This window comes from Mus pahari, chromosome 2 (genome assembly GCF_900095145.1).
Source record: "Mus pahari chromosome 2, PAHARI_EIJ_v1.1, whole genome shotgun sequence".
Taxonomy (NCBI): Eukaryota; Metazoa; Chordata; class Mammalia; order Rodentia; family Muridae; genus Mus; species Mus pahari.
The window spans coordinates 53,506,404-53,531,136 of NC_034591.1; the positions used below are offsets into that span (position 1 = coordinate 53,506,404).

A 24,733-nucleotide genomic window follows, 5' to 3' on the forward strand; every position below is an offset into this window, starting at 1 on the left:
AGCCGCCTGAGTTCTTGCCATCAAGGTTATGGAAGAAATTATAGTTTTCCTAATTCTGATTAATGATAAAGGGAAAATGGACCAATTTGCCAGCCCATAAAGTGGTGCTGTTATCTTCTAGTAAAGGGCATGGGATCATTTAGCCAAATTTCATGAGTTGTTAAATCATCAACGTAGAGAAAGAAAACCCCTATGCCGGACTATAAAATGAAAAGGAGAGCTCTTTCAGTATTGAGTCCCATGCTTTTCTTCTAAAGTTGTGTACATGTGTTGCATGCATCATATAAGCATATGTAACTCGCCATTTTTACCTTTTTTTTTTTTTTTAGCAAATCTTACATTTACTTACACACATGCACTTGTGACGATCAGTCACCCACTTGTGGGAACTGATTGTCCCTTCCCCCACGTGGGTTCCAGAGCTCCAACTCAGATCGCTAATCTCGGCAGCAAGAGCTCTAACCACTGAGCAGTCTTGCCAGCCCTCGTTTTCCATTTTAATCACCTTAGGTGTGGAATTCAGTGTCAGTGACTGCATTCCCAGGGTTGTGTAACCATCACTACCACATGTTTTCAAAGTTTCTCATTACCTGAAACTTAGTCTGTATATTCATTAAGCAGTAATCCCCTTGTCCCTGGTAACCTCTGACCCACTTCCTGCTCTCTGCCAGTTTACCTACTGGAGTTAGCCTCATCTTTTAATCTAACCTTGTTTATTGTCTAAAGTTGTGTTTTAGTTTATGTCTGTGATAAATTCAGTGATGAAAATGATGAGCTGAGGGAATCATTAGGAGTCCTACCGAGAGGGAGGCTTTGGGGTCTGCCCGCTTGTCCCTTCTGTTCTCGGGAGGCTTCTAGCTTGACTGGGTACAAAAGAGGGACCAGACCGGAAGGCTCATTGTGAACCCAAAGTGGCACAAACCCATCCTTCCTCGGTGGAGGTGAGACAGTGGTCAGGGATACGTTTGCTGCTGGAGACGGACCACTCTGGCGTCACCAGGGTCTCTCCCAGACTGAGCCCAGATGATTCTTTGAGTTTGTTCCAGGCTGATGTATTAGCTCTGACCAACGCGCACTTCAGAGCTATGCCGTCTGGGCTGGGTTAAGATGGTATTGAGGTCACCAGGAGTACGTCAAGGCTTCTGTCATTCAGGAGACCGCAGCCACTCTGAGGAAGCAGTCCCTCTGCAGCACCGGCGTTGCCAGGGCCTCTGGGAGCTGTTTCTGTAGCCAGGGAGATCTGGGGCTGGGGGTGGGGTTGGAGCCTTCATCTTCAGGAGCAGACCCTGGTGTCTTAGGATGCCCTCGAGCCCCTTCTTCCTCTCCCTCCTCACCGAGCTCCGAGCCACGAGGGTATTAGCAAACAGGCAAGGCTCCTTGCAGCATTCGGATTATGTCTTAACCATTGAGCAGCAAAACCAACCTCACTCGTTTGGAAACTCTCTTTATCATCCACAGATCCAAATGGTTTTGAGCAGATATCTGGATGCTTATTCATTTAAATTTCCTTTCAAGTCACTAAATTTGTCCTAACTTCTGTCGATCTAGAAAGTTGTAGCTAGTGAACATGAATATGTACAAGTTGTAATGTATTCTGTGTTGTAGGCATATTATTTAATTTCACCACGTCATCACTTTTGTACAGTGGCCAAGCAGACACCTCCAACTCCAGCATTTCCATTAAGTGCATTTGTACATTTTAGGCCGCTGGATCCAGATTTTATATTGGCAGTTACTGAGGGCAAAAGCAATATATTGTAACAGAATGTATAAATATTTTTGATAAAACAGTCCATATTTTATAAAAAGTTATTATAACACTAAAGCTGTACCTCAAAAGTCTCACAAATAATTTGATCAAATACTCTACACATCCTCAGAGGATCCGTTTGTGGCTTTTTATCGCTCTTATCATGTGCCTTTTTGCAAATCATGACCTTCACTGGGCTGGAATTTTATTAGGTTTTTGTTTGTTTTTCCTTTTTTTTTTTTTTCTCCTAGCCTGTCACTCTGTTGTTCTCCCGCAGTTCAGTAATATCATTGATAACTCAGTGCTTAGCATGTTAGGGCCATGATACCTCAGGAACAGCAGATTGGTAACTAACCACACTTGAATTAACCATATAATCACAGTGAGCTCATCTCTTACAATTTTCCAAATCCAAGTCACTGAGAAGCCAGAAAGTACACAAATAATGAAGAGTTGAGCTTGAAACAGCATTGCTGACATACATTGGCCTGTTGTTATTGTACTCTGAGAATGATTAAAATTGTCCAGAGATTCTTTATATTACCTACCAAATTCATTATTATTTTTCTCCCAAGATCCTTTGGAAGAAAATTTTCTAAAAAGAGGAGCAATATGTTGCTGTAAGTTGCTTTAAAATGCCAGTTAATTGCTTGGAAAAGAACAATAGAAAAAAATAGCATAATTGTCTAGCTTTAATTTGAACAATGTTAACACAGTCTGAAAATAAAACACTAACTACTTTTGAGGTACAGTCTGCATAGCTTTGTTGGTTCTGAAATATGCATAGAAAGCAACGTTTCAAATGGGCTTTTAGCATTAAAAACTGACATAGAGTTATATACACAGTGTACAAAACATTTTCTTTTAATTGAAGTCATTCACTAAAAAATTTAGAGGTCAGGGCATAGTCACACAATTATGCTGAAAAAAAAGCACTCATTTTTCTGTAGTTTAATATATATATATATTAATTTAATAATATAAATTAATAGTTTAATTATATTTCTGTAGTTTAATATATATATATATATATATATATATATATATATATATATTAGCCAGATTTTAAATTTTAAGAGTGTAAATAGATTTTGCTATTACTGTATGTGTATTGACTGCCCAAGCACTTTGTAAGAAAAACGGATACTTTAGAATGGTACCCTATGCATCCAAATGAAATGTGCCTTTATGTCATTCTAAGAAAAAGAGGGTTTTGCAGTCATAAATTACCACAAATGCACAAATTAAAGTTTAAAATAGATTGAAAAAAAAAAAAAGAAAGAAAGAACGAAAGTTGTAGCTACTCAGTCTCCCCAAGGAGAAGGGGAAGGTCTACGAGTGATTTTCTTGTTTTAAGGGTTCTTGTGCATCACCACAGGAAAACAGACAGGGTTTTTGTTGTTAGTTTCTAGCAGGAAAGAGCCTTTGTAGCTAACTTCTCTTTATATTAAAGCAGGAGCTCCCTCTAGCAAGAAGACTGCCTCTGGGGTCCCCGCACACCTGGTCCCCTCCCCCAGGCGCTTGGCAAGACTACAAGCCGATGGCCAGAAAACAGAGGCTTTCCTGGAAGTGCAGACTCACGCAGTGGTCCCTGAAAATCAGGACCCCACTCTCCCACAGAGCCAGGAGTTAACTGGGGAGGGCGAACCTCCTGAGAAGGAAACTAGTCCCAGCAGCCACCTCGATCTACCTCAGCAGGTCAGTTCTTCAACACTTGGTATTCCTCAGCAGACCCAGGACTTATCACCAAAGGGGAAGGAAGAGGATGGTCAGCCAGCCAACCTTCCTCCAAAAATAACTACCGAGGTGGATGGCCCTGAAGATGAGCCTGGGCTTCCCGTGCTAAAAGCAGAACAGTCTTCCACTGTTGAATCTCAAGAGCCACCTCAGCAGCCTGCTCCTGCTCCCACACTCAGCCCTCAGCCAGACCAGGATAAGGAATCCGGAGAGACCAAAGCCCCTAGCGACCCAGCCCTATCTGAACCTGCAGAGGGACCTGACCCAGCTTCCCTCAGTCCTCAGAGAGTGCCTGATGAAGGAACCGAGTCATCCAACCCTGCACCCAGTAGTTCCACGCGCAGTCTTCCAGAAGATCCTTCCCACGCTGAGGTAGAGAAGCCTACTGGGGGTGCTCAACCACCTCTGAAGGAGGGAACCCCCAAAGCAGAAGTTATGCGGGCCGGAACTCCTTACCCAGAAATTCCACCTCCCCAAGATTCATCCACAAAAGTCAGGGAACAGCCAGCAGCCTTGCTTCCTAGAAGCCGGCTGGCTCCTACCAGATTGCCACAGCCCCAGACCCTGGCTCCTCTCCAGAGCCGGAGACCCACACCCAAGCTTCTCTCTCCCAGTAGGGAAGAGGCTTTGGGGACAAGCTCAGATCAGACCCCGAACCCCTCTCCCAGATCTCTTCCAGCTCAGGATGGAGATCCCAGTAAGCTTCCTCCCATCAGCCCTCCCCAATCCAAACCACCCCGAAACTCGAGCCCCTCTACAGTCCACAGCCCACAGCAAGCCCAGGTTGGAAAAGCCAGTGAGGTGAAGCTCCCACTTATTAGCCCCCCAGTCCAGGACCAAGCCCAGCAGCACACCCCCAACCCACCCCAGGAAGAGGAGGCACCCACAGTCCGGCTCCCAACTATTCCTGCTCCCTCCACGGAACCCCAGCTTCCTCAAAACACTGAGTCAAGGCCTGCTTCGAAGCCCGCAAGAGAAAAGAAAACTCCAAAAGTAGGCCGTGCCTCCAGTAAGAAGGTTCTAGATCTGCAGGCCACACCTCGCAGCCAGGAGCTCACTAAGGAGAAAGGAGCTAGGAAAAAAAACCTCGTGCAAAGAGAGACAGCTAAAGAGTCACCACCGCAGAGAAAGACGCCACTTGGGAACTCGCAGGCAGCCCCGCAGCTAGAATCCCACGGCAAGCCAACTCCAAGGAACGAGTCCGACCCTCTTGACTTAAGGTCTTCTCCGAGCCACACTGAACCAGTGCCAGCAGACGCCCAGAACCAGGAGAAAACCCGCAAAGCGCACAAGCCAAGAAAGAAGGCACAGAGCAACCCTACCCCGAAGGACGTGGCTCAGTCCATACGCACATCCCCAAATGGAGAATTGTCTGAAGGGTTAACTCAAGAAAATGAAACTACCCTCGGTGAGGATCAGCCAACCGGAGAGGGTCAGCCCCCGCAGACCCCTGCCAAGTCCACGCAGGAGGGTTCTGCTCCCTTGGTGCATCCTGGGGGAAGGGAACAGGCTCAAAAAAGGGAAAAGTCTCAGAAGAGAGAGGTTACGGGGAAGCCCCTAGGCGAGGAGATTGCGGCCCCTAGCCAGCTGCGAGCCAAAGAGACACAAGCCCATAAGGACACCAGGGAGAACAGGCAGAGCTACGCCCAGAGGCACAGCATACTTGTATCTAAGCAGCAATCCAAAGAAAAACGAACCCGAAAAAATGGAGGTGTACCACGGGACAGAAGTCCTGCTGCTCCCCAGAATCGGGTGTCAGAGGAGGATCAGGGTAACAGGACAGGAAGACTGCGAGCCAGGGGCAGCCAGAGTATCAAAGTGTGAGCCTGGGCTCCGGAGAAGCTGTGCTGTCATTGGATGCAAGTACAACGATGGCTTCCTTCTGCAGCCACTGGTCAGCACCTTGATTTGCGGGGTCCCAGAAGTCATTGTAACTCTGCTTCCCGTGGGACAGCATTAGGGGAAGACAGCTGGCTGGTTGCTGCCAGCGACACAGACAGTCTAGAACACTTAATGACTGGTGTCATCAAGAGGTCCTCGTGTACGACTACAAATGTCAATGGGATTTCATGGCTGAACCTGGGCAGATTGCCGTCATCCTTAGGAAAATTCACTTCTAGATTAGACATTTTCCTCGTGCTTTTTGCATTATTGGAGGGGGGGGGGGCTGCAGCAAAAGGAACTCTACAAAAAGAAACCTTGCGGTTTTTAAGGATTGCCAGCTTGCAGTTCGCTTGTGAGAGTGCCTCTCTACAAGCCAGACACTGGCCGAGCCGAGCATTTGAGGTCTGCATTGGTCTATGTTATGAAACTTCCTTTTGTTTCTACATTTTCCTAAATGAATAGCTTCCTTCTGTCTTTGAATAGGAATCTCATGGTCCATGCCTTCCTCATGCTAAAGCATCTGCTTGAATCCCAAGAAATTTATGGGGAGAAAATTCAGGGGAATCAGTTTTCATCTATCTCTCCATATTATTCTCTTATATTCCTGTCAATGACTGAGGTACAGCCAGGGCTAGCCTGTGGAAAGCTATTAGCAGGAAGTATGTGTACATCTCATATAACCAAACTACCAGAAGCGGGCACAGGTGGGCTGGGGCTCTCAGAGAGACAAGGGGCCAGCTATTGAACATCACCAGGGGTGATGTTATCTTCTGGACCAAGCAAGAGCCTAGGATCCACATCAATTCTCATTTCTGTTGTTCTTCATGTTGGCTCCATTCTTTGATGGTTTAAAACCATTCTCTCTACATAGCAGGGACACGAACACGAACAACTCTCCAATTACATCTGGTGGTATCTCTTTACCTTTGTTATAAAGACATTAATCTAAATCATCCGTAATCCTAATATTTAAAAGAAAATCCAAGGAAAGACTGATTGCCTCTTTGATCAAACATTTGTTTCCAATGAACAACTCTGGCCTGGGCATGGCTACCACCACCCATAACCCACTGGATCCACTGCTCTAGATGGGGACTTACATTTCCAGAAGGAAGGATAATTGCAGTCAAGATATCAGCCGTCAATTCCACTCTTTTAAAAAAAAAATGTTAGAAGATAATCATTGAATGATAACTGTGTACACAGGAATGTACTGAAGCTCTGTTTGATAGCCCACATTTCATCATGTGAAGAATGACTAGAGCCTGTGTCTTATACAAAAGCTATCTGTCCACAGACCTGTATGACTAGCAAGTGTTATTTCAAGTGCAATAGAGGACATTGATATTTTTAAAATCAGGGCTGTAAGGGTGCCTCTCAGCAAATAAGGCTGTTCTCGTAACTATAATATTAGTAGTTATCGTCTGATTTATCTCCCTTCTCCAAGATAAAAAGCTATAAGATGATTTTTGAAAGTAATGTATGTTTATTAAGTAAAGTCATTCTCAAACCTTTGTGGAGCACTTTCTCTGAGCCAGACATAGTGATGGTGGCTAGGTGTGCAGTAAGAGGATGCTGACGTGCCCGACCAAAGGTCCATTCCTACCCCATGTAATTAGGGTACCAAAGCATGCTCTGATTTAGGTGGCACCCCACAGTTAAGAAGACCTGTTGCCCTGCTCTTCTAGACTGCAGTAAGGTAAGGTAAGGGTGCTCTCTGAGAAGGCCACGGAGCTCAACCTGCCAGAGCTGTCCCAGGAAACACTTCAGTGAACAGTCCGTGCCTCAGCTGAGCCTCCAGCGTCGTAGAATTGGTCGTGGATGGATGGAGTAAGGGATGCTTCCTGTTGCCTAAATACACAGGCAGGAGCAGCTGGTGTCTCCTAAGGACCCAGACGCCAGGTGACCTATAGGCCTCTCTAACCCGTGCCATGAGAAGGAGCTTGAGGAGTCGCATCTCGGAGCAGCAAAGGGAGGGCTGGGTGCTGATGTAGAGCCCTAAATTTTAAAAAAATTCCCCAAAACCTGTTCCCTAGATCATTAGGAATGTGGCTAGTAAAGAGCCTTTGTTCTTTTAGGGCAGCTGAAGGTCTTCTGTTCCTCCACCTGACAGCTAGCTAGGCAATTATCTCAGTTGCCCCAGCCAGGCACCCATCTTCCTATGTTTGAAACTAAAAGAAATATTCAAAGGCTCAAGGCCGAACACTGTAAAAAGACATAGTCCAGACTTTACGGAGCCCACCCGGCCGCTAAGACTAACAAGACCATGAAGATAAGGGAAAGGAGTGCCGGAGCCAGCTGGGGCTGTCAAGGTTAGCTCATAAACTCTGCCAAGGAGGCATCTCACCCCGGTTCACTCAGGGTCACACACTGACCAGAGGTGCCCCAGACTAGGCCCCCGGCCTCTGGAATTCTGCCACTCCGGCTGGCTGTACTATCTTGTTGCATTGTATGTTCAAATGAGCCAATCACTTGTGGCTGCACAAACTCTCCTGCCCCCCCCCCCAATCCTAACCCTATAAGAACCCCTTACTTCTGAGGAACTGGGTCGACTCCTCTGTCTCCTGCGCGGGATATGAGTCCACCCAGAGTACTCTGACATTAAAGTACCTCGAGTGTTTACTACAAGTCGGCTTCTCTGTTTCCGAGGGACTCTTCCTCATTCCTGTGACCTGCGGACCCGAGGGAGTTCCCTCACTCGGGGGTCCTACACTTCAATGTGTACTTCAGAGATATAAAGTTAAGAAAAGCAATCCTGGAGGCAGAATGACTGGCACATCATGGAGGGCGTCAGGATAGGGCAAGGCAAGGGCCTGAAAGATAGCAAATCTTTCAGGGAAGGCCAAATGCTCATTTAGCTTAGCTGTGGAGAGGGTGGATTATAAAAGACAACAAGCAAAGGATTGCTTCTGTTTCTCTTTTCCTTCCTTCCTCTCTCTCTCTCTCTCTCTCTCTCTCTCTCTCTCTCTCTCTCTTTCTTTCTTTCTTTCTTTCTTTCTTTCTTTCTTTCTTTCTTTCTTTCGAGAGGGTGTCACTGTGTAGCCCTTGCTGGACTGCAGCTTGCTATATAGACCAGGTTGACTTTGAACTCAGAGAGATCCACCTGTGTCTGCCTCCTGAGTGTTGGGATTAAAGGGGTGCGCCCTGATGCCCAGGTCACCACTCATTTTCTGGATATGGCACTTGGGGCGCTGTAGGGAATCAGAGCCTCACCTGGTTAACGGGCTTCAGAATCACGTCCTCTTGGCTGCAGCTTGGAGACCCTTTTCATTTGTGTTGGAGTGGACACACTAAGCAAGTGTCTCTCTGCTGTGAGGAGGCTCTAGGCCCTGGAATTCATAATAATAAGAGAGGTTTTTTCCTTTGTTCTTTTTTTATTTCTGCGGTTTGAAGTTGTATGCCTCAGACGCATTGCTGTTGGACGTTTTCAAAGGAGTGGGAAAGACTGGGGGGATTTTGCGGCTAGTATTGATTACCTTGCAACATGGAAAAAAAACTTTAATTTTCAATGCAGAGAATAAATATTTAAAGTGATTGTTTTTCTGTCTACACCAGCCGGCCAAGTTCCCATCACCTCCACCTGGGTTTATCACAAAATGATTTTTAGAGAGGAAAAGAAAAGCCAGGGTTGGCTTTAAAAGTCACTGTACTCACAATGGCGCCTTCTTAGGGAAGTCTGGCATTTAGTGTTCAAATGATGAGGGCATTCCCACCAGGCGTAAGAGCCTTCTGCACACATGGAAAGAGCTGTGCCCCCACAAGACAGAGAAAGCACAACCACAGCTCACGAAAGAGGAAGGAAAGGCTGTCTGGTGAGTGTATCGGAAACAATGTAGCCACTTATGGCAAACAATGTAGCCTCGCTGTAAGTTAAAACAGAACAGACTTTTGATAGCAGCTTGGGACATATAAAACAGGCTAAGATCTGTGCCGGTGAGGAAGTTAATGAGCATACTTTTCCGAAGGACAGTTGCCCACCCCTCTGTCAAAGAGTTACAGTTTGCACACCTTTAGTTTGATCACTTAGATCCAGGAGTTACCAGGAAGGAATGTACACGAGAATGTTCATATCAAATTTTATAATGAAGGTTAGAAATACTCTATGTAATAAAATTTTTGAAATACATTTACAACATAGACATCTGCCTTGTGCTGCCCTTATAACCATGTAGAATATTTATTTGAAAGACAGTGTTCATTACATAGGGGAAAGAGGGTTAAGGTACAGGCAACTTGGCTCTTATGTTAGCTCCAGAATACCAAGTTGTGACAAATTTTTTCTCTCATGTTTTTGGTGCTTTCTAAATTTTCTGCCTTGTCTATTTAGTCTATTTCAATTCGACATAATAAAGGACTTTCTAAGAGTCCAAGGTGACCCGCAGAGAAACAGAATGGCCTCTTCCGGGCATCAGCCGTATCACCTTATGAAAAAGCTTCTATGTTGGGTGACTTTATAGTATGAATGGAGCCTAAGTTTTTCTTTATGATCTATGATTCACTTAGAACAACTGGTCTACTTGTTGGTAATGAAGAATCCAGATGCCTTTTTCATTAAGTTGTGTGGTTTTGTAGTAGAAAATGAAATGTTCTTAGTATCCATTAGCTCCCTGGTCTAAAAAAATATATTTTTTGAGCAAGTTCCATAGATATAAGTATATTTCACAGTATCATAACCCAGTAAACACAACTACATAAAGGAAATAAAATATTCTAAAACACCCTTCATAGGTGATGGACTTGTATTTTCTATGGTATTGAGTTTAAATTTTCTAAATGCAGTAGGTTGTGGCCTACCAAATCAATTTCCCATTGTAGTCTGCACTCCACAGTTTGAGAAGCTGTGCATCAGGCCTTCTGAACCCCAACTTGGTCCAGTTCCCAGGGCCTGCTTGCCAGGTCTCCTGCTTTCTCTGTCTGCCTCCAGGTTGGCCGGATAGTCTAGCCTCGCCTCGTACTGAGTTCTTCTCTGGGAACAGGAGCTGGCATACTGGCAGTTACGCCTTTTGTTATTGTTGGCATCATCCTGAATATATCCAAGCTTCCTATACATAGCTACAAGCTCTTATATAAAACTTACAAAACACTTCAAAACATTCTTCATCAATGGTGACGCTACCACTACATAGTCAATTCCCATGCCCTCGGCGCCATGACAACCTTATAAACAATACTGTTACAGTAAAGGAGCCTCCGAGTTCCTCTTCAGGTCACTGAGGCGTTGATACAGTATCTAGCACAGTTTATCCATAAATGAATCTACATGTATGGTAGGGTTTGAAATAATGGTTTTGTGTTGACTAAGCATCCAGAGAAGAGAGCGAATGCCTGCCCCTCTTTTTGTGTGCTGATAGCTAATGTTAGCAGTGTAGCCCGCCAGGCTTAAGGCCTACTGTGGTGACAGCGTCTGATATCAGTCGTGAGCATTAAAATGATGTTAATGATCGTAACCTTAGACTCTCAATTACAAACGACACTGAATGTCAGAACCATCCCTGGAAACTTGAGGCACACTACAGTATAGTCAGGAGTGAGGGAGGGCGTGTACTGAAACACCCAGAACAACATCTGCTACATGGTTAGTAGTGAGATGAGCGTGTGTTAGCACTAACACACAAACAGCAAAAGAATATTACATTCGACCATGAACTAGAACAGGACAATGTATCCTGTTTAAGTGGCAGTGTCTGTTAAGTGAAACTATCTTCTCCGAAAATCCCTTTATGAATTCAGCCTTGTCTAAATTAAGGAGCTTAGACAAAATTAGAATGATGTTTTAAAAAATGATACTTCAGTGTAATATTCCTAAGATAGAGGGCTTCTTCAGTTGGCATTCACAGGCAACCTGCCACTGCAGAAGACAGGGGGGCAGGGCATCAAGTTGGAGCCAATGATGAATCTCCTTGTGGCATACACGTCAAACACTTAAGATAACAGCTGGCCTATAGAGTACATGCTCAATAAATGCTATCTGTTCTTTTTATTGTTACCTTATTGATGATATCAAATATATTTTACTGTGTAGAGAGCAAATGTTGTCTCATCACCATTATGTGATTGGGTAATAGCTGTTTTGTTTTCTCTTTGTGGTGGCTTTTACTCCAGGATCTACCAACCCTCAGTTTCCAAGAACAAAGCTAAACATCCAAGTGGAGAAAGGCAGAAAAGCCTTTGCTGGAGAAAGCAACTGATAAGATAGTGCCTAAGAGAAAATTGTTCCTAAGGCTGAGTTGGGCCAATACAGCAGTATGACCCTGGCTTCCACCTACTCAAGAGGCTGAGGAAAGAGGGTCCCTTAAGTCAAGGGAGGTTAGCAACAAGGCACTCCCTTTCAGATGTGGCAGTGTGGAGCATCAGAAATATTTACTCAGATATATTGGTTAAAGGAAAAGAAACTTTAGGCCTGTGCTAAAGCTCCCTGTGGGTTTCTGTCCCCTCCTGCCTGTCACTGCTAACTCCCCCTGACCCCAGTTTCCCATATACTACAGATTGTATAAACCAACCTTCCCCTCTTGACATTTGCCCTGCCACCCCATATTTTGTTTCCTTCAAAGCATCCACTAACAACTTTGTGATAAACTTACTCATTTTGTAAAACCTTCTGTCATTATCGTACATTTTAATTGGAACATTCAGTAGTCTGAATGCTGGCTTGTTGGTTGAGCTCCATTGAAGACATTACAAAATATAAATTCTGGAAGAAAGAAAAGGTTTTGAACTTCATTTTCCTCTGTATATGAATGTATTTTCGCACGCGTCTTTTTTTCCTGGTGTGGAGTCTGTTTCTGTTTAAATAGCTAGCTATCCCTTTGATTGGACACCGAAGAATAGAGCACCTCACTGTTGTGCATATTTTAGCAAATGTATTCATTTTGCCATTGGAACATGAACATTATTACTCTGTTTCCTTGGATTTATGAGATTGCTTTCTTTGTACATAGAATCTTATTTTGCTATGGAAAATTATCATGGGCATTATATGAAATGATTTTTCTACTTCTTATTATTCCTTTCTTAGTACACAAATAGACATGATGTTTTTGAGATGCAATTCTGCCTTGGAAAAATAGCTTCTTTTGGTACCTTCAGTTTTGTGGAAATACTCCCTAATGAACCCAGCGGTTTTCATTTCCCACCACAAATTGTGTAGCTGTTCTATTAGAAATAAATATCTTACATTCTATAGCACATTATTATGTTTTAATTTGTTGTGAGTCATTTTCATAGTTGTACATTTTATGATGTATATTTCTATGCATCTTTCTTGTAAAGGGTTGTGGGTGTTTACTTGTGTATATGTATGAGTCGTGGCAGGGGTAAATTACTCTTAGTTAAAATAAAACTGCATGTTTTTAGAGCCTTCTTTGCATGGGAGGAAGAAAATGAATACTTTTGAACTCATTGGGTACTGTGATTTTTTTTTTTTTTCTGAAAACTGGAGCCTATTTCCCAAGTCACCCATTTCCAGAGACTGTTCCTTTCAAAGAGAGAACTAGTTGAAATACAATTCCTTTTCAAACTTTTGTTTAGCTATTCACAGTTTCCTTTAGAAGAGTGATGAGCCTCGTGTAAGTCGTCTGACTACCAGAGAAGCACTGGTTAATAAGATGCAGCTTTCACTGGTCATATGATTCACAGCCTGGTTGCCACATGGCAATTTAATTAGTCCTTACTGACCTGCATGATTGCCTGTGCTACCCCATCCTTAACATAGACTGGTTTCTCCTTCCCTGTGTGTGAACTACCCTATGTAGCCTGAATGGTGCACTGGTAAGCATGCACGCCCATGATTTGTTCCTAGGTATTTCATCTCTGCTGTATGTGATGATCAGGTTGGGTTCTGTGCTTATTCCTTTAAGATGCATTGTGCAAATAGTATTTAAGACATTTAACTTCAAAGGAATGTGTCTAAATACAAGGTTTAAGTCATTTAAGATAATGTGGAACTACATTCCAGTTATTTCCATATTCTTCTGCATTCCCCTGCATCTGCTAATGATCCTATCCATAAAGCAACTTTAAAATCCACCACGCTCCATTAAACGCATTTACGCTTCACCGTAGGCAATTAAATAAATTTAACTGGCCTATATAAATGAAGGGCTTGTGTCTTTTGTGAACTATAAAGTAGTTTACATGCTTTTTAAGCATCACCTCAAGGTACACCTAAATTTAGATACTTTGACTTAAGATGACACTCAGGAAGTTTGAGGCAGTGCATGTACCATGGTAATTCTCTCGTTTTAACTGAGAAGAGAGATCTTTTGTCTTCTGATGTATTAAGAAAATATATTTTAAATGATATGAAACTCTTCTTTACCAGAGTTCAAGTCACTAAAATTGTGGCATTATAATGTGCCTCAAATGTTGTGTTGCCAGCTAGCAAGGCATTAAACGGTTGGAATGACAGCAGCATTGCAGAGTCAGAGTGAGTGTGACTGTGTCACACGATGGTACAGATGGCTCGTGTCTTAGAAAGTGAGGAAAAGGAGCCCACATGAAAACAAGATTTTGAATTAGCTTATATATAAAATACAGTTCCATAAGAAAGATTCAGTAGATAGGAAATTATGAGTGTATACCATATATGTGATTTATGATCTTCTCTATGGCAGTTATTTCAATGAAATTGGTCTTTCATTTTTAGCTTTTAAAGATATTTTTATTAAATCTTTGAAAATCTCATACACTGAACTTTGATGATATTCACCCTCCTCCCCCTAACTCCTCCCAAATCCACACCCTCTTCCATACCCACCCAACTCTTGTGTCCTGGTCAGTTTTTAAACACATGAAGTCCTATTTGTGCTGCCTGTATACTCTTAGCATGTGGCCATCTGCCGATCAAGCAGCCTGGGGGACACAGCATAGGGGAGAACCAACCTCCCCACCCCAGCATCTTCCCATTGCTATAGCTCCTCGGCCTGGGAGTGGGATCTCATGGCCATCTCCATCCCTTCCTGGATTTCTTATGCACTGTGTCATAGATCCTGTGAGTTCATATGTGCAGCTGCCTCGTGTGTCTGGAGAACACTGTTTTTGTGTTAGGCATCCACTGCTCTTACGATCTTTCCACTTCCCTCTTCCACAATGATCCCTGAGCCTTGGGGAACACGAGTGTGACATAAATGACCCATTGAGGACAAAGGATTCCACTGTCTCTTATTCTCTGCATCTTGACTGTTGGTGGGTCTCTGTGTTAAGCACCTTCTACTACAAAAGGCAGCTTCTCTGCTGAGATTTGAGGGATGTGCTGATCTACAATACATCCCCTGGATTCAGCTTACTGCTATGTCTCCTTAGTGAAGTAGTAGGTTCTGCCCTGACTTGTAATCTGCCTAGCCACAGGTCCTAACAACAATACCAGATAGGAGTTACAAGTTAAGGAGCAGGCCTTAAATCCAGCCAGAGGGTGGTTGGTTATTCCCATGGTACTTCTGCCACTATTGCGTCAGGGGCATCTCCTGCCAGAACATTCATTCTCGTATCTCTCAGCGTTCACAGCTGGGTAAGAATGGTCATTGCTTCTCCTTCGGTAGGATGCATAGTACGTGCCAACACTATGAAAACTAGGCAGCAGCAATGAAGTTTCTAGGTCAGCACCACCAGCTCAATCTCTTCCTGTTCTATGGCTTAAGTTTGTGGTGGTCAACAGTAGGGTCTTACTGCTAAGTTGTAGGGTAACCAAGAGAAAGAGCAGCCTGGAAGATTTGGCGGTCCATCGGACCCTACACGTAACCGCTCCGGGAGAGGTAACCATTCCTGGTAACAGCTCCGGGAGAGGTAACCGTTCCTGGCACTGAACTTATTAGTCAGCAAATGAAAATATGGAACAGTTACACAAATTTTACTCAATTGGGCTAGAATCCTCTGGTCTTTCCCATCATGTTCCAATCAAGAGGACAAGTGGAGAGAGAGAGGGAGAGAGACAGACATACAGACAGACAAGCAAGCAAACATGGGCATACCTCCTCCATTATCCATCTTTTTTTTAGCTACAGTGACTTTTAGGAGGAGAGTGCAGCTGGGAAGTGTATATGTGAGTGTGTGAGTGTGTATGTATGTGAGTATATGTGTGTGTGTATGTGAGTATGTGTGTGTGTATGTGAGTGTGTGTGTATGTGAGAATGTGTGTGTGTATGTGCATGTGAGTATGTGTGTGTTTGTGAGTGTGTGTATGTGTGAGTATGTGTGTGTATGTGAGTGTGTGTGTGTGTGTGTGTGTGTGTGTGTGTGTGTGTGTGTGTGTTTGTGTATGCCTGAGTACAGAAGCCAGAGCTGACTGGAGACCAGCAAGCACCAGGGACCCTCCTGCCTATGTGCCCACACACCCAGCATTGGGGTAGCAGACATACACTGCACAGCAGACTCGTGTAGACGCTAAGGAACCAAGGGAACCAAGCTCAGGTTTTATACACTGCGGCAGACACTAAGCCATCTCTCCAACCTTAGTGCTGAAGTCTGGTTGATTTTTACTTGAAAATGATTTTTTCTATAAAATGTGGTCTGATTATGGTTTCCTCTCCAGATCCTCCCCACCGCCCACCCACCCACGTCCCAAGTCTGTACCCTTTCTTTCTTTGTTTCTTCCTCTAGCTTTCTCTTTCTCTTCTTCCTTCCTTCCTTTCTTTCTTTCTTTTTTTTTTTCTTTTTGGTTTTTCTAGACAGGGTTTCTCTGTATAGCCCTGGCTGTCCTGGAACTCACTTTGTAGACCAGGCTGGCCTCAAACTCAGAAATCCGACTGCCTCTGCCTCCCGAGTGCTGGGATTAAAGGCGTGTGCCACCACGCCNGGCTTCCTTTCTTTTTATCTCTTTCTTTTTTTTTGTTTCCTTTCTATCTTTTATTAGAAAACAAATGGGCACCTAAAAATAATAAAGATAAAATAAAATTAAAACAAACAAATCAGAATAAGACAAAACAAACAAGAAAAAAAACTGAAGAGAAAACACAAGAAACATACAGCTGTAGAAATAACACACACTTCCACACATAGAAATGCAGGCTACCCAAGCAGTGAATTCCTAACACCATATTTTTTTTTTTTACAATTTAAATTTTCTTTTTTTATTGGATATTTTCTTTATTTACATTTCAAATGTTATATCCCCTTTCTTGGTTTCCTTCCCTCTTGGAAACATCCTACCCCATCCTCCCTTCCCCTGCTTCTATGAGGGTGTTCCTCCACCCACCCACCCACCTCCCTGCCCTCGATTCCCCTACACTGGGGCATCTATCGAGCCTACTTCTGGCTCTTTGTATAAAACTGATTCCCTGCCTCATGTTCATTAGCCACCCCTCAAGGTATTTGAATGTTTTCTTCCTTTAGATCTTTAAACTTCTGACAATCTCTCCACCATACAGAGAATTTCTTTCTCACCCTATCCCCTATCAGAGGATTTCTTTTGACCACCATGCTATCTCTATCCCTTTATCTGACTTCATTGTATTTATCACCTAACCTTTAAAAATGTGTTATTTGGGGGGCTGGAGAGATGGCTCAGTAGTTAGGAGCACTGACTGCTTTTCCAAAGGTCCTGAGTTCAAATCCCAGCAACCACATAGTGGCTCACAACCATCCGTAATGTGATCCGATGCCCTCTTCTGGAGTGTCTGAAGACAGCTACAGTGTACTTACATATAATAAATAAATAAACCTTTTTTTTTTTTTAAAAAAAAATGTGTTATTTGTCTGCCTGCCGCTTTAGTAAAGTCCTCACAGGTTAAGGAGTTTCTGTTTATTCCTCTGTCTCCATCATCCAGAACTACATCCACCACGTGGTAGGTGCTCCAGAAATATGGATCGAATGAATATTATCAAGAAGAGCCAGGGAAGAATGTTCCCACATGCAGTTCCTTTTGATCAGTTTTGTTGTGATAAATATGGTTACCTTAATGTACCTCTTGAGTTCCCCTTACCTAGAATTCCGGGCTTTGTGCCCGGACCATCTACTGCACCGATCACTCTCCTCTCACAGGTGTTGGGAGGCAGAATTCTCGTCTCTCCTGCCAGGATTGCTTCGCAGTAGTGTTCACTTTCTTCTATTAGTTTCAGATGATCACAATTGGGTTCAAGTTCGTGTTCAGTCCCAGCACACAGCACAGACACACAAAGATAGTTCCCTGCCCTTCGCCCACCTCACCCCCCACCCCCAGCCCCGTCTCCTCTAGAATTTTCCTTGAGACTGCATCTCACATAGTCTAGCCCGGCCTCAAGTTCTCTTTTCGCTGAGGATAACCTTGAACTTTTGACCCTCCTATCTCTTTGCCTCAAGAGCCAGCCTTACAAGTAGATGGATGCCACCGTGCCCAGCTGCTCAGAGCTGGGGGTCACCGCCAAGGCTCTGTGCGTGGTAAGCCATCACTCTAAAAACCAGCCTCGAGGTCTCATGTTTTAACAGGTGTTCCTGTCCCGGGCCAGGCGCAGCTCTGTGTGTACAGCTCCTCCATCCGTGGGCTGAGTTCCAGATGCCTTCTTTGCAGCTTCTCACCAAGCCAAAGAGCCCAGGCCTTGTCTGCCCAGTTCAGGGAACCTGCGTTCCGTCTTAGGTCATGGGTGTGAGCTTTAGCCCTTGGTGCCTCTGACTTCTTGGCATCCGTGCCCATTTGCCCATCCCCAACTTCTCACCTTCACCCAGAACTATTTCTTTCCTGAGTCAGATCATGCTTCTGCTGCCCACGGATGTTCCCTGTGGTCTTTGGGTGAGGGCTAGTTTCCCACATCTCTTAGTTAAGCATATTAGCTAATGATACGTGTTGGACTTATTTATTTTAGCATTTTGTAAGCAATGTTCCTAAAATGCTTGATGCTTCCATACATCTCAAAGGCCTGAAACTCGGGACCCGTCTTCATGAGCGTGACTAGAAATGTGTATTCTATATCTCTGGTTTTTCTGATGTTTCAAAGGAAAGGTTCAATGCTAACTATGAATAATTCCTGTTCCATTGAACTTTCAATCTTCTTAGAATTACATGTTTTAATTTTTGTCTAGGCTTTCAGGAGGCTAGATAGAATGTAATTATAAGGGTAACTTTAAATATTGAAAGCCATTGTTTGTTTTTTATTACATTCCTTATATGAATATTAATACCAAACCTGTGCTGACTGAGTACTGCTTATCTTCCAAGTGGTTGTGCCTTCTGGATGCTGTAGGCCAACATTAATTTTATTGTTACTGTAAAAATGTATCTTATTTATTTTCAAGTTGAAATGCACAAACTTTAAGTACACAATTTGTGTTTGAAGAAATAAAATATAAAACATTGCTGTCATGTCGCATCAAGAAATTCACTCTGTTGTACGTTTCATTCACAAATTTATGTTCTCCTCACTAGATATTAAGACGTCTTACCTGAAATGCGAAGATTACTCTAGGAAGTCCAGTTCGGGTGAATTCTTGGATTCAACAGACAGAAACTACTTTACTAAATTATGGGCCAAACTTTCATCCAAAAAGTCACCAGTGGTAAGGTTAGGGCAGGTGGGGTAAGAGTGATTATAGAACCATAAAAGGGATCAGGGTCCGAACATGTTGGCACACGCCTTTAATCCCAGCACTCGGGAGGCAGAGACATGTGGAACACTGTGAGTTTGAGACCAGCCGGGATTACATAGTGAGACCCTGTCTTAAAAATGGGGGGGGGGGGGGGATTTGGAGATTATTACATTTTCCTAAACTATTCTCTTACCTATGTGAGCTGAAGATAAGATTCTTTCTCCCCCTGCAACCCCATCCCTAGGAATAGTTACCGTCTTTAAAATTGAATTTTCAATGTAAGTTTTCTAGTACCATTTTCTCAGGCTCCCAGTAAAAACACTGGCATCCAGCTCTTCTGTTTTGCAGTAGAAAAGCACCACAACAAAACAAACACAGTAAAATGTCTATTTCAAGGGGCGGGCTGCTCTGAGCGGGAGGTGACTATGAGTGTCTGGGGAAAAATCAAGTCCACTCCAGAAGTGTGTTTTATGGCAGGGCTATATAAAGCAGGCCTGTAACGTTGTCCTAACTCAGCGCTCTGGGAACATCTGGAAATTGGCCCATGTTCAGAGTAGGTTGTGCTCATTTTCATGAGTAATAATTTTTTATGTTATGATCTGGGAATGCAGAGACTTAAAAAAAATTACAGACTATAGTCGCAGACTATACCTATGGTGATTTGAATAGGAATGCCTCCCATAGACTCATATGTGTGAATGGTTGGCCCATAAGGCGTGGCGCCATAAGGAGGTGTGGCCTTGTTGAAGTAGGTGTGGTCTTGTTGGAGGAAGTGTGTCACTACGGAGGTAGGCTTTGAGGTCTCATATGCTCAAACTAGACCTAGTGTAGCACATAGTCTCTACTTGGCTGTCTGTAGGTCAAGATGTAGAACTCTTAGCTCCTTCTCCTACACCGTGTCTGCCTGGACACTGCCATGCTTCTCGCCCTGACTATAATGGACTAACCCTCTGAAACTGTAAGCCAGCCCCAACGAAATGTTTTCCTTTAATAAGAGTTGCTATGGTCAGGGCTGGTGAGATGGCTCAGTGGTGAAGAGCACTGAGTGCTCTTCCAGAGGACCTGGGTTCGATTCCCAGCATTCACATGGCAGCTCACAACTGTCTGTAATTCAAGCAAAACACAACCGGGCACATAAACAAACCATGCAAATAAATAAAATAGTTGCTGTGGTCATGGTGTCTCTTCACAGTGATAAAAAATCTAAGACAGTATTGAACTTCTGGTTGCCAGCTTAAAGCCATGTTCAAAGCAAGTTACCACACCACCTTCCAAAGTCAGAACTAAGGTCAGTGGTCAAAAGAATCGGCACTTCAGGTCTTGTGCTGTGGTGGAAAGGGGCATGCCTGACTGAGCCTTCTCCTGTAAGACATGACAGCTGCTGGGAGTTCTGAGTGAACGAATTGAGTGCTTCTGCTTCGCTCCTCTGTGTGGTCTCTTGCACTGACTTTGAGGGTAGGTCTGCCTCTCTCACTGACTCATGTAGAAGCAGGCCCCCACATTCCCACAAACTTCCCTCTAGTTCTTCAGCTCCCACTGCTGAAGACAAGCGTATCGTGAGCCTGACTGACTCCTTAGCCATGACTCTTCCCGAGCCTGACTAGACTCTGCAAGTTCCCCCATTGCAAGGGCTCCAGATTATGGCGTCTTAGAGGCAGCCATGTGCGCACGAGCTCCCAAGTGTCTGTAAAGAATGTGAACTGGTGCCACGGTGCTTGAGTTCAGGGAAGCCATGGAAGTCAGTCAAGTCTAGAATTACGCCCGCTCAGCAGGACTTAGGAGAAATGAAACATCAGCCATTAGCCATGGAGGCCACTCTCCGTCTTTGGATTAAGTTAAGAATCCAAAGGCTTCTGGCTATTCTGGGAGATTTCAGAAGGACCTGCAGTCTTCAGATCACATGGTAACTTTGGAAATGTTCTTGTAAGTTCCTGGATTTCTTTTCAAGCTGCTGGTTCTGGCTATCCCCACATTCTCTCCCACTGGCAGGTTGCTCTTCTTTTTTCCTGGCTAAGTCTTAAGTAGCCCTGTGATCTCTCCATCCCCTGGAATATCTGGGAGAAATGACAAGGTAAGGCTGCCTTAACCTGGAATAGCCACTGCCCTCTGTCATTCTGGTTCTGGGACACTCAGGACCCTTCCTGTTGGTACAGTTTCTTCGTGCGCCCTTGACACCCTGGCTTTCTTGAAAGGTATGCTGTGTTGTTTCTAAGAGCTGAGGCGCTCAGACCTAAGTTCTCAAATCTCCCTCTATAGCATCGGCATCCAGGGTTGAAAGCTCCACATCCCAGCATCACAGACACCCTAACTCATTCGTGCTGACATGTGCCCTGACAGCCAGGTCTGCCCCACTTCACCGTGAAGCTGTGCCGCACTACAGCCTGACTCACACAGTTGAGAATGCACACCAGTGATGTGCATGCTTGGCCCTCGAGTGGGCATTCATGGTTTGTGTAGTCAAGGTTTATTTAAGTAGGGTCAGACAGCATGATCTGTTAGAAACCTTTCGTGTCTTTAAGATGGCTTTTCTCAGGTCACAGCCACCAAGGTACCAGGAACCAGCGACAAAAAAATAGATAAAAGCTCCACTCAGAGCTCTTAACTGTGATTCATCCCCATTAATCATTGTCATCACAGGAAGAGAAGGTACAGTAAAGGTGATATGTAAGTAGAAGGGGTGATCTTGGTGGTGACAGATGAGGGGAGGGGCAGTTGCCATGGTCACCTGCTGTCAATCAAAGAGTATTGTGTTCCAGTTGCCTGCACCTCCTCAAGGCACCCCCTTAAGCACAGTGTGTAATGGGAGGGGTGCTCATTGTATCATATGTTAGAGTTGGCATTTACCAATCATTGAGGGCAGTGGTGTGAAAAGTCCCTTTGCCTCCCTATACACAGGAGGAGGGCCACTGTAACAAGGACTTTTCATAGAAAGTAAATGACGTCCTCTAATAACTGACTGTCCATTCCCTTGAGAGCTTGTGGCAACCCCATGCCGCCTTCACACAGAATTTGCAATCTAGAAGGACTTTTGATTCCTTCTTTCTCTCCTTTTTGGTTTTTTGAGACTGAGTTTCTCTATGTAGCCCTGGCTATCCTGGAACTCACTCTGTAGACAGGGCTAGCCTTGAAATCACAGATCTTCCTGCCTCTGCCTCCTGATTACTGGGATTAAGGGTGTGCGCCACCACTGCCCAGCTCAAAGGGGATGCTATCTTCTTCCATTTCCATGCCAACGGAAATTTCTACATGTTGTCGGATGGTTTTAGTGGGATGGAGAAAGTAATTACAATTTTTTTATATCAAAAATCTATCTCAAAGTATCTAAAAGGAAAAAAGGTAGATAGTTTTGTGCCTTTTGGTGTTTCGACTGTAGATTTAATATGCCCATGTTTTTATTGGAAACTATAAAGAAAACTGTTAAACTTTAAAAAGTACTGGGTCAGTGAGATAGTTCAGCGGGGGTAAGTACTTGCACTGAAAGCTCAATCCCAGGATGCACCTAATGGTAGAAGATGAGAATAGACTCCACAAACTTATTCAGATGCATACTGTGGGTACACGTCACCCCTCCACACACAAATAATAATAATAATGATTTTTTAAATATTTAAGAATAAATTTAATAAAGGAAGTAAAAGTTCTCTATGAAAACTTTTAAACACTAAAGAAATAGTTAAGGAAGACACTAGAAAATAGAAATGCTTCCCATGGTCATGAACCTGCAAAACTGATGTCATGAAAATGGCGGTATTACAGAAAGCAGTCGATAGATTAAATGACGTTTTCATCAGAATCCTAACGATGTTCTTCACAGAGCTAGAAAAAAGAATCCGAAGTTCACACAAGAGCACAAAGACCCTGAATAGCCAAACCAATCTTCACCAGAAAGAGCAGTGCTGGAGACATCCCAGTAACTGATCTCACAGTGTATACAATGGAGCTACAGTAACAACCCCAGCGTGGTTCACACAACATAAACCAATGGGATAGAATACTGGACTCAGAAATAAACTCACGTAGCTAAGCTACAGTCATCTGATCTTTGACAAAGGTGTCAAAACATTGCAACAACTACAGCATCAACAAAACAGCCCCTTCAGCTCAGTGCTGGAGCATTGGCTGTTCACATGTATAAGGATGAGACTCCTGAGCTGGGGATGGGGTTCAGTTGCTAGGGTCCTTGACTGGCACTACATAAAATTGGCCATGGCAGCCCATGTCTATAATCCTAACACTTGGGAGGTGGGAGTAAGGAGGGCCAGAAGTTGTGTAGTAAGTTCAAAGCCAGCTGGACTACATGGCACCCTGAAAAAAGAAACTAGATAGTGTGTACCCTGCACAAAAATCTTAATGTAAGACCTGAACTCTGGAACTGCTAGATGCACCGGGCAATTGCCCGGGGTGGAGACACGGGTCCACCAGGGCTTCCTGAAAAGGACTGTAGTGGCACAGGAAACAGCCCAAGAGTTGATAGTGGGATTGCAAAATAATTAAAATTTTTACACAGAGAAGGAAACAATTATATTCAACAGAGCAAAGAGTCAGTTACAGAATGGGAAACAATATTTGTCAACTATACATCAGACAAGGGATTGATATCTACACCTGTGCTTAGCCAAAAGGTTAGCAAGCAATAGGATTACTATCTAGGATCTATTTTAAGAATCTCCAAAAATTTAACACACACACACACACAAAACCTATCCAGTAAATGGAATAATGACACTAACAGGAAGTTCTCAAAAAGAAAAAGAAAGAAAGAAAGAAAGAAAGAAAGAAAGAAAGAAAGAAAAGAAAGAAAGAAAGAAAGAAAGAAAGAAAGAAAGAAAGAAAGAAAGAAAGAAAGAAAAGATGGCCAAAACATACTTGGAAAAGTAAGTGTTCCATATCCTTAGTTTAAGGAAGTACAGATTAAAACTACTCTGAGATTCTCTCTTGTCTAAATCAGAATGGCTAGTATCAAGAACACAAGTGACAATAAATGCTGTCAAGGAAGGGGGTGGGCAGGTCTGATATATGCTAATGACAATGTAAACTAAGAGAGCCACTGTAGAAATCAATATGGATGTTTGCCACATAACTGAAATAGAACTACCATATGACCCGACTGTTCCACCCCTGGCTGTGTGCCTGATGGATTCTGAGGCAGCATACCACAGAGATATTTTACACATCTGTGTTTATTACCACATAATTCACAATAGCCAAAAGATGGTCCCATGCTAGATGTTCATCAAAAGATGAGTGAATGGATAAAGAATATGTGGTATATGTACACAATGAAATTTTATTCATCTCTAGAGAAGAATGCGATAATGTCATTCATAGGAAGCAGATGGAAATGGAGGTCACTGTGGTGAACGAAACTATCAAGACTCAAGACTTAGTCAAATACTAAATATTTCATATGTGGAATCTATTGTGTGTTTATGTCGTTCTCTGTCTCTGCCTCTCCCTCTCTCTATGCATGTGTGTAAAGTAAGGCGGAACAGAAGAGGTGGTGAAAAGAAAAGGGGAAAGAAGGAAAGAGAGCTAAGAGGGCTATAAGCGAAGAATAAGAGCCAGTTATATGACTGTCCTCATCAAACCCATTTCTTAGCATTCTAACCAAAACTATCTTAGTTTCAAAAGAGAAGAAAAAAATATAAAAATAAGTGAGACATGGTGTTATACTTTTAAGCCTAGCTCTTGGGGTACAGAGTCGGATGGATTTTTTGTGAGTTAGAGGCTAGCCTGGTCTATATAGCAAGTTTTAGGATACCCAGGGCTATATAAAGAGACCATGTCTTGAAGAGAAGAGGGGAGGGGACAGGAGGGGAGAAGAGAAGAGAAGAGAGGAGAGGAGAGGAGAGGAGGGGAGGAGAGGAGAG

General features: G+C 43.6%; 1 protein-coding gene across 1 annotated transcript in view; it reads left to right on the top strand.

The window, feature by feature from the left end:
- Lrguk (leucine rich repeats and guanylate kinase domain containing) overlaps window positions 1-24,733 on the top strand; it is a 110,110-nt gene that overhangs the window by 68,749 nt on the left and 16,628 nt on the right. The window contains exon 16 of the mRNA XM_021191105.1: window positions 18,703-18,833. Coding sequence (XP_021046764.1) covers window positions 18,703-18,833 — 131 coding nt within the window. The remainder of the gene's footprint in view (window positions 1-18,702; window positions 18,834-24,733) is intronic.